This window comes from Aotus nancymaae, unplaced genomic scaffold (genome assembly GCF_030222135.1).
Source record: "Aotus nancymaae isolate 86718 unplaced genomic scaffold, 86718_ANA_hifiasm-v0.15.2.pri h1tg000014l, whole genome shotgun sequence".
Taxonomy (NCBI): domain Eukaryota; kingdom Metazoa; phylum Chordata; class Mammalia; order Primates; family Aotidae; genus Aotus; species Aotus nancymaae.
The window spans coordinates 95,326,547-95,342,245 of NW_026988425.1; the positions used below are offsets into that span (position 1 = coordinate 95,326,547).

Genomic DNA, 15,699 nt, shown 5'->3' on the forward strand with positions numbered 1-15,699 from the left:
TGGTGTATCACAGTTAATAATTTGTGTATATTGAGGTACCCTTGGACATCAGGGATACCTTGCATTTGTTTATGGTGTATAATTCTTATATATTGGACTCAATTTGCTAGTATTTTGTTGTGAATACTTGCATCTATGTTCATCAGGAATATTAGTCTAAAATTTTCTTTCCTTGTAGAATCCTTGTCTGGCTTTGGTATCAGGGTAATAGTAGCCTGTATAGTAAGTATGTACAGTGAGTATGGAAATGTTTCTTCCTCTTCAAATTTTTTTGGAAGAGTTTGAGAAGGATTGGTGTTAATTCTCATTAAATATTTGGTAGAATTCCCCAATGGAGCCATCAGGTTTTGGTCTTTTCTGGAAGGGTTTTTGATTACTGATTCAATCCCCTTACTTGTTGTATTGCTCCGTTCAGATTTTCTATTTCTTCATGATTCAATATTGGTAGTTTGTCTATTCTCAGGAATTTATCCATTTCTTCTAGATTATCCACTTTGTTGGCATATAATTGTTCACAGTAGTCTCTTATGTGCCTTTGTATTTTGTTGGTATCAGTGGTAATATCTATTCTTACATTTATAATGTTGAGTTTTTTCTCTTTTTTCTTAATCACACTAAGGACTTATCAATTTTATCTTTCCTAAAAACTAACTCTTCATTTCATTGACATTCACTATTTTTCTAGTCTCTATGTTGCTTATTTCTGCTGTCATTTATCTCCTTTTTTTCCCTGCTTTGTGCTTAGTTCTTTTTCCAGTCCTTCAGATGCAGACTCAGGTTATTTCTTTAAAAAAAAAAATGCTTTAACTTATTCCCTTAGAACTGCTTTTGCTCTATCCCATAAGGTCTGGTTATTTTGTGTTTCCCTGTTGTTTGTCTCAAGATATTTTTACATGTCAGTATTGAGTTCTTTTTTGACCCGCTGGTTGGTTGTTCAGGAATATGTTGTTTAATCTCTACATACTTGCAAATTTTCCAGTTTTCCCCATTTTAGATTTCTACTTTCATACTACTTGAGTCAAAAAAGATACTTGATATACTTTTAATATCTTCCTAAATTCATTAAGGTTTTGTGGCTTAACATGACCTATCCTGAACTTTCCTGTACACACTTGAAAGGAATGTGTATTCTGCTACGAATGAATAGGAATGTTCTGTATATGTCTGATAGGTCTATAGTGCCATTCAAGTCTGCTGTTTCCATGTTGCTTTTCTGTCTGGATGATCTATCCATTAGTGGAAGTAGGGTATTAAAGTCTCTGACTGTTACTGTATTGCTATTTCTTCCATCAATTCTGTTACTTTGCTTTATTTATATATTTAGGTGCTCGAATGTTAGGTGTATATATATTCATCACTGCAGTATCTTCCTGATGAACTGATCCCTTTATCATCATATAATAACCTTGTGTTTTGTGAAAGCTTTGCACTTAAAAGTCTATTTTGTGTGATGTAAGTGTAGCCACCATGCTCTCTTTTGACTACCATTTGTATGGAATGTCTTTTTCTATCCTTTCACTTTTAGTCTATGTGTATCCTTTATCTGAAGTCTCCTCTAGTCACCATATATTACAGCTTGTTGTTCTTTAATCCATTCAGCCATTCTGTCTTTTGATTGGAGAATTTAATGCATTTAAAGTAATTACTGATAGTAAGATGTACTACCTCAATTTTGTACACTGTTTTCACTATTTTGTAGTTCCTTTTCTCTTTCTTATTCTTTCTGCAATATAACAATGTCTTGTGGTGGTATGCTTTGACTCCTTTCTCTTTATCTTCTGTGTACCTACTAGGCTTTTTCTTTGTGGTTACCATGATGCTTACCTAAAACATGTTATAATTGTATCAGTCTATGTTAAGCTGATCACATACAAAAACTTTACACTTTAATTTCTTTTCTCCCCATGTTTTGTTATTAATATCACAATTTGTATTTACGCAATGTGTCCATTAACACATTATTGTAGCTAGTTTAACAAATATTTTTGTCTTTTAACTTTCATATTAGTTAAAAAGCAATTTACAAACCACCATTACAGTATTCTGAATTTGACTATATTCTCACCTTTACAGTAAGTTTTATACTTTCATATGTTTTCACGTTGTAAGTTAGCATCTTTTATTTCAACTTGAAGAACTCGCATTAGAATTTCTTGTGAGGCAGGTCTAGTGTGTCAAATTCTCACAGCTTGTTTTCTTGGCAAGTTTTTATCTCTCCTACATTTCTGAAGGACAGCCTTGGTGGATATAGTTTCTTGGTTGAGTTTCTTTGGCCAAATATATCATTTCACTCTCCTGGTCTGCAAGGTAACTGCCGATAGTTTTATAAAGGTTCTTGTGCATGTAATAAGTGACTTTTCTGTTGCTGCTTTAAAAATTTGAGAACTTGATATTTCAGTGAAAATTTCTTTATACTTCATCTATGTGGGGTTCCTTGGGATTCACAGACATTCATGTTCATTTCTGTCTCCAGATTTGGGAAATTTTCTGTCTTTATGTCTTTTAGTAAGCTTTCTTCCTTTTTTCTTTCTTTGCTTCTCCTAGAAGTCCCATAATGCACAGGTTTGTTTACTTGATGGTGTCTCAAAGGCCCATAGGCTTTCTTCACTTTTTGTTTCCTCTAACAAGGTAATTTCAACGGCTCTGTCTTTGAGCTCATTAATTCCTTATTTTGCTTGATCAAGTATGCTGCTGAAGTTCTTTATTGAATTTGTCAGTTCAGTTACTGTGCATTTGAATTCTAGAGTTTAAGTATGTTTTCTCTCTCTTTGTTAAACTTCTCATTTTCTTCATGTAAATTTCCTTATTTTGGTTAGTTGTCTGTGTCCTCTAGTAGCTCATTGGGCTTTAGATAATCATTTTGAATTCTTTCCCAGGCAGTTTTTAGATGGCCATTTCTTTATGGTCATTTACTAGTGCTTTTTTTTTTCTTCTTCTGGTGGCATCATGTTTCTCTGATTATTCATGATGCTTATAGTTTGTGTTGGTATTTGCACATTTAAAAAAGTAGGCACCTCTTCCAAGCTTAATAGACTGGCTTTGGCAGAGAAAGCCCTTCACCAGTCTGCCAGTCTAGAGGTTCATGGTGGGTAATCTAGTGGGGTCCTCATGGGGGCTGGCCTGATGCCTGGGTCCTCAGGGGCCAGCCTGCATCTGGGGTCTACTGGGCAGACCTGGACCTTGAGCCACAGGGACTGGCCTGGAGTCTGGAACTGTGGAAGCCTACCTGGGGCACCATTTTAAATTGTACATTTCAGTAGATGTTGTTAGTATATTCAGTTATGAAACCATCACCACTAAGTTTAGAACACTGTTATCAGCACAAAAAGAAACTCCATACCAATTAGCACTGTGTAACCACGTTTCACTTTTGTAGGAAAGATGTGCATAACTTTGCAGCAACTTTTAAGATGTATTGCTCAGTTCACCATGTTTTCCTTCTCTAGTCATGATGACCTGTTATTCCAAAGATGGGGAACCATGGCCCCACCATTTCACCCTGGAAATGGTGATGAAAATGCAGACAAGCCCTTGATGAACTAAGAGAAATATCTGGGTGTCCAAGAAATAAAGCTTTGTTAAGTTACTAAGATTTTGGCAGTGGTTTTCAGACACAGAATAATCTAGTCTAACATGACTAATAAACACAGGATAAAAGTCTGTTTAATGAGAAACTACCTAGGAGAAGTAAAAATTAAAAAAAAAATGTTTAGAGTTATTTTAAAATGACTCTGAACACTAATACCTTCTTGAAATGGGGATAAAAAGAGGCTGATTTTGAGTCAGGTAATCATTAAAAAGAAGTTACTTCATTTGAGCTAAGAAAAAGCCACATATTTATCAAAAAGATGTTCTAATATGACCCTTTCATGAACTTTGCTCTGTGGAGGTAAGCAGGATAGGTAGCACTGTGTGATACAATTATGCTTTTTTTTTCTAAAAAAAAAAAGGATTTATTTTGTCTTTCTGGAATTCTGTTTGAAATTTATTTGGTCTGTGGTATAAGATGAGGTCCTAGATTGATACCCTATCCCAAACACTTTTCCTTTAGCCTATATTAAACATAATCTTTCTTCTTAAATGAGTAATCAGAATACCCCAGGTCTCCATTTTTGATATCACATCACTATTCAGTATAGTCGTGAAATAAAATATGTGAGATATTCTGTAATGATCTTAAGACAGACTCCATTCATTACCAATGCTACAGGCCTAGTTTAGGTTTTTATTAATCATCATCACTGCAAAGTCCTCTCAACTAATCTCCATGCCTTGTTTTCTCCTCTTCTAATCTATTCTTTACTAGTTGCCAGATTAAACGTCTACAAACACAGTTCTGATTATGACACTTTCTTATACAAAGACCTTCATTAGTTTTGTTCTGAGAAAATAAATAATTTAGCCAGGCATTAGTATTATTTTGCTAGAGCTACTGTAACAAAGTCTCACAAACTGGATGGCTGAAACAACAGAATTTTATTGTCTCACAGTTCTGGAGGCAAAAGTCTGAGATAAAGTATTGACAGGGTTGTTCTTCTGAGGAATGAGGAAAAATGTATTCAATGCCTATCCCCTAACTTCTGGTGGTTTTCCGGCATCTTTGACATTTCTTAGCTTATAGAAGCATCATCTTAAACTCTGCCTTTATCTTCACATGGTATTCTCCTTGAGTCTGTGTTCGAATTTCCTCCTTTTATCAGAACACCAGTAACACTGTATTAGAGCCCACCCTACTGAAAGATGATCTTACCTTAACTAATTACACCTGCAGAAACCTCATTTCCAAATAAAGTCATATTTTGAGGTGGTAGGGGTTAGGACTTCAACACAAATTTTGGGAGGGACACATATGAATCCTTAATAGAATTCAAAGCTCTCCATAAGCTTTCCTACTTACCTTTTCAGCTTTATCCCTCATTACCTTGTTTCTTCACTTTATACCCGAGGCAGTATAGACAACAAGAAGCCCTGCCCTTTTATGAATCATTTCCATCTCTGTGTATTACTTCTCTCCAATTCATTTGTATCTATTCACTAAATCATACACATTCTTCAAGGTCAAGCTTAAATGATCCATCTTCCATATGGATAAACACAAATTTCCTATCTAAAAACAACTTCTCTCTTTTTTGCCTCCCTAAGTACATTATTTATACCTGTCTTCTGCAATTTAGCATGTCTTAACTTGTGTTGTACATGGCTTACCTAGTCTGTTACTACCAGACAGTAAGTCCTTTATAAGAATGAGGTACACATTTGACTCATCTTTTACTTTTCCCACTGTTCTTTTCATAGTACTTAATAAATATTTATTGAACAAAGTTGTGAATAGCACATAAATTACAGTTTAAAATCTTTAATACTGGTTATTTTATCAGGATTATTTTTTATGATTGCAGAAAAATTCTTAACAGATGTTTTTGCTGCTGTTGTTGAGACCAGACTCACCCTGTCACTCAGGCTGGAGTGCTGTGGCATGAGCACAGCTCACTGCAGTCTTGACCTCCTGGGTCAAGGAATGCTCCTACTTCAGCCTCCTGAGTAGCTGGGATCACAGGCATGTACCACCACACCTGGCTAATGTTTAAAAATTTTTTGTAGAGATGAAGTCTCCCTATGTTGCTCTGACTGGTCTCGAGCTTCTGGGGTCAAGTGATCGTCCTGTCTTGGCCTCCTAAAGTCCTGAGATTTATAGGTATGAGCCACCATACCTGGCTGATGCTTTTCTCTTTAATATATAGTATGAAAATGAACAAATGTTTTCCAACCAATACATAGTTTCAGACCCTAATCCTGACCCTATCTAACCAATTAGATAATTTGATATTACCAATATCCTGTGAAAGCCCATTAAATAACCCTATATTTTTCATACAATCTTGTTTTTAAAAGTTCTAATAAAACCAAAAGAAGTTTCATTTCATTCATTGTTACAGTTGGTTCAATACTTATCAATCCCATTCAAAGTAGTTCAAACTTATTGTTGAAAAGGTAGAGAATTTCAGAAAATTTAAAACTGAGAAATGGTACCAAAGCCATACAAAGATTTGAGAGATTTGAGCTAGAATCTACTTCCTAAGAAGTAGGGGTGATTTGCCTATTCTCTTTTTAGAAGAAAAAGTGAATTCTATATATTACATGCTTTCTTTGCCTTCATATAAATGTATAAGGATATTCAAATGTGGCACAATTTTAAATAAATAACTATAAAATAAACCTTCTGAATTTAGTCATTAAGAATGTGTCAAGATACTTCTTCTATACAGCCATTTTTAATGAGTAAGATATCATTAAGAGTTTACACATTCCAAACAAGCACTTTAAATAAATTTTGGTATTTACTAACTTAAGTATTCAAGAACCTGGTTTGAAGAGTCCAACAGACTGAAAGTCTGCTTTTCAAGAGTACTATGATCGTCTATCAATGGAGAGATTTTCGTATTTCTATATTCTAATAGTTCACGATCCTTGCTTGATGTCAGTAATTCATTATCGACTATACCAATAGTTGCATCTTCCACCAGAATATTTGCTTGGTATGCTCCAACCGAAATTTCAGGCAATCCAATGTAGTCATGATCTGCCACTACTGAACCGTGCAAGAGATACAGACTTTCTGAAAGAAGAGAAATCATACATTTGGCTTTTAGAATAATAATTAAACATATTTTAAAATTAAACAATGTTAAGTGAGAAATAAAATCCAAGTAATAAAAATTAACTATCAAGATTAACTTCTAGGGAGTTCTACTGTCTACTAAATAAATATGAATGTCAAAGAATAAATTAAATGAGATATAAATTTGACAGTTCATACATAAAAAATTCTGGAAAGATCAAGGATTTTAAAACAGCCATTTTCCTGTTCTCTCGACCTGTCCTTGGTAGATATGTATGTATGGGGAACAGGGAGTAGAAGGAGTGAGAATTATGGCATAGATTAAAAATAAAATTATAAGGCTGAGCATGGTGGCTCACGCCTGTAATCTCAGCACTTTGTAAGGCCAAAGCCAGTGGATTGCTTAAGTCCCAGAGTTCGAGACCAGCCTGGCCAACATGACGAAACCGTCTCTACAAAAAATACAAAAAAAAATAGCAAGGTGTGATTGCCTGTGCCTGTGGTCCTAGCTACTCAGGAGGCTGAGAAGGATCATTTGAGCCTGGACGGTTAAAGTTGCAACGAACTGTGATGGCAACACTATACTCCAGTGTGGGTGACAGAGGAAGACCCTGTCTCAAAAAAAAAAAATTATAAAACTATTTTTGATAATAGTATCCTTAATATGCCTCTGTAAAGCATTTTTGGGTGAATTAACAGGGTCATAGAATGATTTTAACAAATAGAATTATTAAATCCTTGCATTTACAACTTGAGATCATTTTCTTATCTTTATAAACCCCATATTGGGAAGATAATATCAAATTGTTACAATATGAAGTTAAAAACAACAGGCCAACTCAGGTTTATGTGACAGAAATGTGTAAGAAGGCAGGCTGCAATGAAGTAGCTTAAAAAGCTTAGCTTATTTAAATCTAATTTGATGCCAAAATTCTTAGGAACTTTTAAGGTCTACCTAAGCCATACTGAAGTACTGACAGGGAATCTTCCTTGTCAGCATTTTATTGTTTTTTGAGCAAATTTATCATCACCATCAGAAAAAAAATGTTTAAAATGAATGTTAAACTGATGGCAAATCTTCTATGTAAAGATTAATATGTATGAAAGGATTCCTCCCTATCTGATATTTTAATTCGTTGCAAGAAGACATTATTTTACCAAAGCTAATTAACTTCCTGAACCCCTGCCTTTTCTAAATTTGCCCCAAAACATCAAAATATAGATAAAGATATATTCATTTATCTCTATTTATTTTTCTTTCATTTATTCTTTCATTCATTCATTCATGGTCTTGCTCTGTTACCCAGGCTGGAGTGCAATGGCATGAATAGCGGGGACTATAGGCACATGTCACCATGTCCGGCTAATTATATTGCCTAGGTTGGTCTCCTGAAGATTTTACGGGCTTAAGGAGTCCTCAAATCTTAAATTTGAGAAAGCAAAAGGAAGATTAATTTGCCTATTTAGATTAGAGACCAATGAAAGTAAGTGTCTCAGAGCAGACCAATTTTCTAGTATATTTTGAAAAACAATCCTACTCTAGACTCAGCCTTATAATGTTATTATGAACAGCTCACCGAACCTATTCCAACCCTAGAAATTAATGCATTTAACAATTTTCAATTTACAAACTTCAACAGATCACACACAGTTATTCTCTCTACCAAAATATGGCATAAGTGGGCTTGGGTTTGTATGGCCATTTATTTGGCCTATAATTCTGAAAGACAAAAAATAAAAATAAATCATGCGGCCAGCTGCAGTGGTTCACACCTACAATCCCAACACTTTTGGAGGCCGAGGTGGGTGGATCACTTGAGGTCGGAAGTTCGAGACCAACCTGGCTAACATGGTGAAATGCCATCTTTACTAAAAATACAAAAATTAGCCATGCATGGTGGTGGGTGCCTGTAATCCCAGATACTCAGGAGGCTCAGGTGAGAGAATAGCTTGAACCTAGGAGGTGGAGGTTGCAGTGAGGTGAGATCATGCCATTGCACTCCAGCCTGAGTGACATAGAGTGAGACTCTGTCTCAAAAAAAAAAGAAAAAGTCATGCAACACATGAGATGTGTTATGTCCAATAGCAGCAAGAGGGAAGAAAAAATGATCAATAAAATTGAAACGCTTTCAGAGTTTTAACATCAAAATTTGCAATTACTCTACTGTTAATACTGGAGAAGGGTAGGAAGTAGTTATTAAGGGAATTTTAAAAGGTTAGGTAGGGTAAAAGTTTCATAGTTTTAAGGCCTGTACAACTCCTGCCAAGTTACCAGTGATGGCAGATATCATAGGCATTTAAGAAATGTCCAAAGACTCTCTCAGAGGATTGATAAAGGAAGTTTTCTGTCTGAAAAAGCTTTTTTCATATGGATGAAGTAGGTCTATTTTGGAAAAATTTGTCTAGTAAACATATGTCAATAGGGAACAATATGCCTAGATGTAAAGCTCTTAGAAATTATCACTTTAATTTGCTGAAATGGATTCAGAGAACTTGAACTTGAGTACCTCCTAGTTACACTGGTTAGAAACAAATGAACATTACTAACCTCACTTGATTTTAAGAGAAGAGCTTCTGTATATAAGTCACATACACACACACAAACTTTTTCCTCTAAAAACAGTTAACCTTTAAAGTAACATTGTAATAAAACCATAGAGAAGAAGGACTACACTCAGCAAATTCTACAAAAATCACTTTATACACAATGGAAATCTACTCCGAATTATGTCAAAGGCCTGTTTGTTTGGAAAAAAAAATTCTCATTCATTCACAAAGGTCAAATATGTTTCAGCTCCTACTGTGGTCTAAATCTACTGGAGCTAAGAGAAATGCTCTTTAATTTCAATAATCAGAAAAGAGACTCTTGGGGCCTTATATGCTGAACAAATAATATTTTGGATACATTGGATTATATAAAATATATCATTAAAGTTATTTTCACTTATTTCTGTACTTTTTAAAATGTGACTACTAGAAAATTTTAAATTACATAGCTCTTGTATTATTCATTGATTGGACAACACTAATTTAGAACAATCCTGAGTTAGGGATAAAAGAACATGATTAAACTTTTTGCCCTGAAAACACAGGGATGGGGAGTAAACAAACAGAACATATTAAAGGTCTTTTCTAGTCAGTTACATTTTTCAGTTCTCTGTTCACAGTATTATTCACTATATTTCACTAAGTATTTTTCCTTCCTCACTCTATTCATTAAGTGATGATTATGACCTCTGTTTTAAAGCATCATTTCGGTTTTGACCAGACTGAATAAGTAAGTCTTCAGTTTCTTTGAAACTAAAATATTTTCAAGACATTTCAGGAAGGTGTTAATCAGCAGTTTTGATACCCATTTTTACTATTATTATTTATTTATTTAATTTATTTATTTTGAGACAGAGTCTTACTCTGATGCCATACTGGAGTGCGTTGACGCAATCTCGGCTCCCCACAACTTCTGCCTCCTGGGATCAAGCAATTCTCCTCCCTCAGCCACGCGGGTGGCCGGGATTACAGATGCCTGCCACCATGCCCAGATAACTTTTGTATTTTTAGTAGAGACAGATTTTCATCATGTTGGCCAGGATGGTCTTGATATCCTGACCTTGTGATCCAACCACCTTGGCCTCCCGAAGTACTGGTATTACAGGTATGAGCCACCAAGCCCGGCACTGATACCCATTTTTAATGTAGGGTTTTTTAAAGAGATGGGATCTCAGCCCAGCGCAGTGGCTCACACCTGTAATCCCAGCACTTTGGGAGACCGAGGCGGGCAGATCAGCTGAGGTCAGGAGTTTGAGACCAGCCTGCCCAACATGGCAAAACCCTGTCTCTACTAAAAATATAAAAATTAGCTGGATGTGGGGGTGGACACCTGTAATCCCAGCTACTCGGGAGGCTGAGGCAGGACAATCACTTGAACGCAGGAAGCGGAGGTTGCAGTGACCCAAGATCGCAGCATTGCACTTCAGCCTGGGCGACAAGAATGAAACTCCCATTTAAAAAAAAAAAAAAAAGATGTGGTCTCACTGTGTTACCCAGGCTGGAGTGCAGGAGTATGATCTTGGCTCACTGTAGTCTCAATCTCCCGGGCTCAAGTGGTCCTCTGCCTCAGTTCTCTAAGTAGCTATGACTAAAGGTGCACATCACCATGCCCAGCTAATTTCTGTATTTTTTTTTGTAGGGATGGAGTTTTGCTACGTTGCCCACGCTGGTCTTGAATTCCTGAGCTCAGGCAATCCACCCATCTCGGCCTCTCAAAATGCTGGGATTACAGGCATGAGCCACTGTGCCCAGCCTTAATGTAGTTTTAAGGAGTAAACTTAATAGATAAACAATCAATTTTTAAATTTCCCTAAGGAGAAAAATAAATAAAAATTACAGCTTCAAAGAAGTCTGATTTGGATTATTTCTTCAATCAGAAAGAAAAAGACAAGGTTTCAGACTACTTAATTTTCTTATTTTAAAGAGAAGTGACTAAACTAATCCTATATATGATCTGATATTCCTCAAACTATTAGAATGTGCTACCATACTAGTATATCCTTTCTAAGGACAAAATAATAACTATAATTTGATACTATACCACTGTCATTATAATAACTAATACTGTCAACAGAGAACTGAATAACTATTGGTTTAGAAATACATAACTGGACTGGGCACAGTGACTCACACCTGTAATTCCAACATTTTGAGATGGAGTCTTACTCTGACGCCAGACTTACTTAAAATAGCAATGACAAATATTGTAGACCTCGTACTGAATGTGCTCACTCTACATTCAATTCTAGATAAGAATGGATAAGAGGTTGGCAAAAGAATTATATCTGCTTTAGACAGTGTCTTTAATAGAGCTATGAAATCTCAAGGCTAGTACCAGCAGCAATGGCAAATGTGGATAGATAAATTTATAGTTCTTTTGGCTACAGCACATCAAAATTTATGTCAAATAAAAATTTCAATGATTATTCAAAATCATTTTGTTTGCTTTAATTCCACTCAAGGACTCTTTAAAATCAACTTGTGAGGTGGTTTTCAAGAAAATCGTGAAAAAGATTTTCAAGAAAATATGTGATATTGAGGAAAAAGATGGCAGAAATTACATTTACTTTGAATTTCTACAAATCAGAGAAATGTAATCTTTTTTTTCCTACTTAACTTGCAGAAGAGAGAGATCATTAAAGGTAGCTCAGAACTGAGAAGAGGCACAAACCATGAAAGCATTTATCTTCTAACAAAGACAATGAAAGTACTTGTGAGTTTTCAGGATTAGAACATAGTTCAAGGTAAGTCTACTGACTAAACAACTGGGTCTGTCACAAGAAGGCAAGTGGTAAGAGGTTTTAACATGAGAGTTGTACGCCAGATTAGAAGCAGAGTTGAGCTACCATTACTGAGCAGCCCACAAGGGCTTTACCTCTTAAGAAAAGGTGTAGGGTAAGTGTAGGTTATTTATACTGTTGTTACTCTTTTTGTTATTAATATTTGCTGAAGTCTGTTACATAACTTGTTTATGTTGTTTAAAAATATATTTTCCATTAAATGTTACTCACATCCAAATATTATTAATGCTTCATCTGGCTAAGGTACCAATTAACTCCCTTTCAGTTATCCACCTCAGAGAAGTTCTAAGGAAGCAGATACATTAGGACAAAATAAAAGTCTTGATAAAGAGGGGAACATAATCTAAAAGCCATGGCAAAAACATCACTTAACTAGGCTATGATAGAAAGGGTTACAGAGAACAGGATATCTTGACTGTTCAGAACCAAAGTTAGGGGCAAGTATAACCTTGTTTAGAGTGCTATCACCTCTTATAGCACCTTACAGCATTCTGAGGATACCCCACTCTGTACCCACACCTGGCCCACAACCATGACCTAACTATAAAGCAATATTAAAATTTAATGACATTTTTAAAGTACCCTAATATTTATCTCACAACTGGATTCTGGACAGTATGATTGTTTTTGGCATTAATGATCATAGTGGCTGTTTTTCATGCTAAAAAGAGGCAAGAAGTGACTAAGAGAACATTGTAAGGCCAGGTACGATGGCAGATGCATGTAATCTCAGCACTTTGGGAGGCCAAGGCAGGCAAATCACTTGAGGCCAAGAGTTCAAGATTAGCCTGGCCAATGGTGAAACCTAGTCTCTACTAAAAACACAAAAAATTAGCCAGGCCTGGTGGCACATGCTTATAATCCCAGCTACTTGGGAGGCTGAGGCACAAGAACTGCTGGAACCCAGGAAGCAGAGGTTGCAGTGAACCCAGACTGCACCACTGCACTCCAGCCTGGAGGACAGAGTGAGACTCTGTCTCCAAAAAAAAAAAAAATTTAGAAAGCAAAAATAGAGATGATATTAAGATGTTATCTTTCCTTCAGAGGAAAACAGGTTTAGATTCTCCCACACAAACTATGAAAAACATAGTAGAAATTTAAAAAATGGCCAGGCACAGTGGCTCACACCTGTAATCCCAGCACTTTGGGAGGCCGAGGCAGGCGGATCACTTGCGGTAAGGAGTTTGAGACCAGCCTGGCTAACGTGGTGAAACCCGTTTCTACTAAAAATACAAAAACTTTGCCGGGCATAGTGGCGCAAGCCTGTAATTCCAGCTACTCAGGAGGCTAAGGCAGGAGAATTGCTTAAACCCTGGAGGCGGAGCGGGCAGTGAGGTGAGATCGCATCACTGCACTCCAGCTTGGGCAACAAGAGTGAAACTCCATCTAAAAAAAAAAGTTCGGTGCTGTGGCTCATACCTGTAATCTCCGGCGTGAGGTCAGGAGTTCAAGACCAGCCTGGCCAACATGGACTAATAATACAAAAATTCACCGGGCTTGGTGGTGCATGCCTGTAATCCCAGCTACTCCAGAGGCTGAGGCAGAACTGCTTGAACCCAGGAGGTAGAGTTTGCAGTGAGCCAAGATCACGCCAATGCACTCCAACCTGAGCAACAGAGTGAGACTCAGGCTCAAAAACAAAAACACAACAACAACAACAAAAATCTCATAGGCCTGACAGAAGAGATACTGTCATAAAACAGATACCTGGGATAGCTAAAACTGTAACAAATTTTATGAAGATGAGAAGGCAAAAGAAAACCTAACAAAAGAGGGGAGAAAGGTTTCTGTTATTTTTAACTTCTCTCCTTACCCAAAGGAATAAAAATGTAGAGAAGTGACAGATAATTTACCTTGTTCACTGGACTCTCTTATGTAGGGCTTAAGATGAGACATTTTGATAGGTCTTTTCAGTCTAGCCCCAGTGTTGTCTCTCAGGACAGCACATCCACTTTCTGTAATATAGTCTATGACACAAGGACCAACCCATTCAGACTGAAAACGACCATCCTTCCACCAATTTTTCCTTTGTCTTAAAACTTCATGACCCACTTTTAAGTGAAATGGATTTAATTGCTTTGGTTTCTTTTTAACAATGATCTTGCTTCTATTTAGTTCATCCAAATTGTTGTTCTCCATCTACAGGTGTAAAAAGAAAAAGAACAAAGAGATGAAAGAGTTATAGTATCTTGAAAGTAAATGCAGATAATGAGGATATTATAACAAAATGGTTACTTATTGGGATGCTACTAAAAGATAGGCATGAATTCTATTTAATTCTTAGAATAACATTTCAAAATCATTATTATTAACCCTACTTTATATAAAAGGTAAACTAAGATAGGTTAAGTAATTTGCCAAACTCAAACAATTCAAAGCAGTTAAGATTATAGGTTTGAATCCAGCTCTACTTGATTCCAAAATTCATAGCTTTCCCATTATTGTCTCTCAGCATTTCACAGCAAGTAAACCAACTACTTAAGACAAGCAAAATTTGATAGATAAAAAATTTTGGCATGTAAGGGTATATTGCATGTGTGTGTGCATGCATACATGTATATACTGCAATTTTAAATATAACTTTATAAAGTTTTAGATTACAGTTTTTCTATTAAATAGAATCACCTGGCCCATTGAAGTTGTCTTATTCTCCATTATTTTATCAGCTTCTTTAATTGCATCTAGAATTTTAGCAAACATACTTGTATTATCACCATCCACTTCATGAAGACTACCTGAAGTCTCAGGCATATAAGGATTTCGACTAAACATTTGAAAATATGGTGTATTTTTTGTAGGCTCCTATTTTAAAGAAAATAAATGTCAATTTTGTAATAAAACATTTATCTGGCCAAGAAATAGTCATAACTCAGAAGTACAGAATTATAAAAAGGCACATACCAAGTGAGTTACATTGAAGGCAAATGAAACAGCTGATAGGTGATCATCCCAATTGTTTGGGTGGTCAGCACAGTGTTTGGAGAGAAATGTTTTGATTGTGCTAGGTGTACTTTCTGTTGGATTAACAGTTCCAGAGGTGGGAGAAATTACAATTTGCTTTATGCCAAACAATCTGTACAGTTCAACATTGATCTGAAAAATATATAAAACAAAGCTGGCTTTTTAAAATTTGTGTTTTATTTTTCCATTGACTTAAAAAAGGCTTCAAAAGAATTAGAAACTTGCCTTTTTATTGACCATAACATTCTATATAAAAACATACATAAAATATGTATAAAATAGTGGTTACCATTTATTGAGTCTTTACCATATGCTGATCATCACACTAGACGCTTTACACTATTGTCATTAAATCTTACAACAAGTTTTTGAGGCTGACGCTTTAAGAGATTAAGTGCCTTGCACAATACACACATACAACATGGAAGAATATAACTTAATACTAACTTTGAGTTTAATTTTTTTCTTTTTTTGTGGGGTGGGGAGACAGGGTCTTGCTCTGTCACACAGGCTGGAGTGCAGCCTCCACCACCTGGGCTCAGGCAATTCTCTCACCTCAATTTGCCTAACAGCTAGGACTACAAGCATCTGTCACCATGCCCAGCTAATTTTTAAATACTTTGTACAGATGGAGCTTCGCCATGTTGCCTAGGCTGGTCTCAAACTCCTGGACTCAAGCAATCCACCCACCTCAGCCTTTAAAAGTGCTGAGATTACAGGCATAAGCCACTGAACCTGGCCCTCAAGTAATTTTTTAATTTAGTAGACAGT

At 36.0% G+C, this 15,699-nt stretch overlaps 1 protein-coding gene across 3 annotated transcripts in view; it reads right to left on the reverse strand.

Annotated features, from left to right (window-relative positions):
- Positions 1–4,457: 4,457 nt before the first annotated feature.
- Positions 4,458–15,699, reverse strand: part of GIN1 (gypsy retrotransposon integrase 1) — a 30,870-nt gene continuing 19,628 nt past the window's right edge. For all 3 annotated transcript variants that reach the window (XM_012459598.3, XM_012459606.3, XM_021667420.2), the window contains 4 exons: positions 14,869–15,060; positions 14,593–14,769; positions 13,821–14,106; positions 4,458–6,616 (listed from right to left, as the gene is read on the reverse strand). In XM_012459598.3, coding sequence (XP_012315021.1) covers positions 6,342–6,616; positions 13,821–14,106; positions 14,593–14,769; positions 14,869–15,060 — 930 coding nt within the window. In that variant the 3' untranslated portion in view covers positions 4,458–6,341. The remainder of the gene's footprint in view (positions 6,617–13,820; positions 14,107–14,592; positions 14,770–14,868; positions 15,061–15,699) is intronic.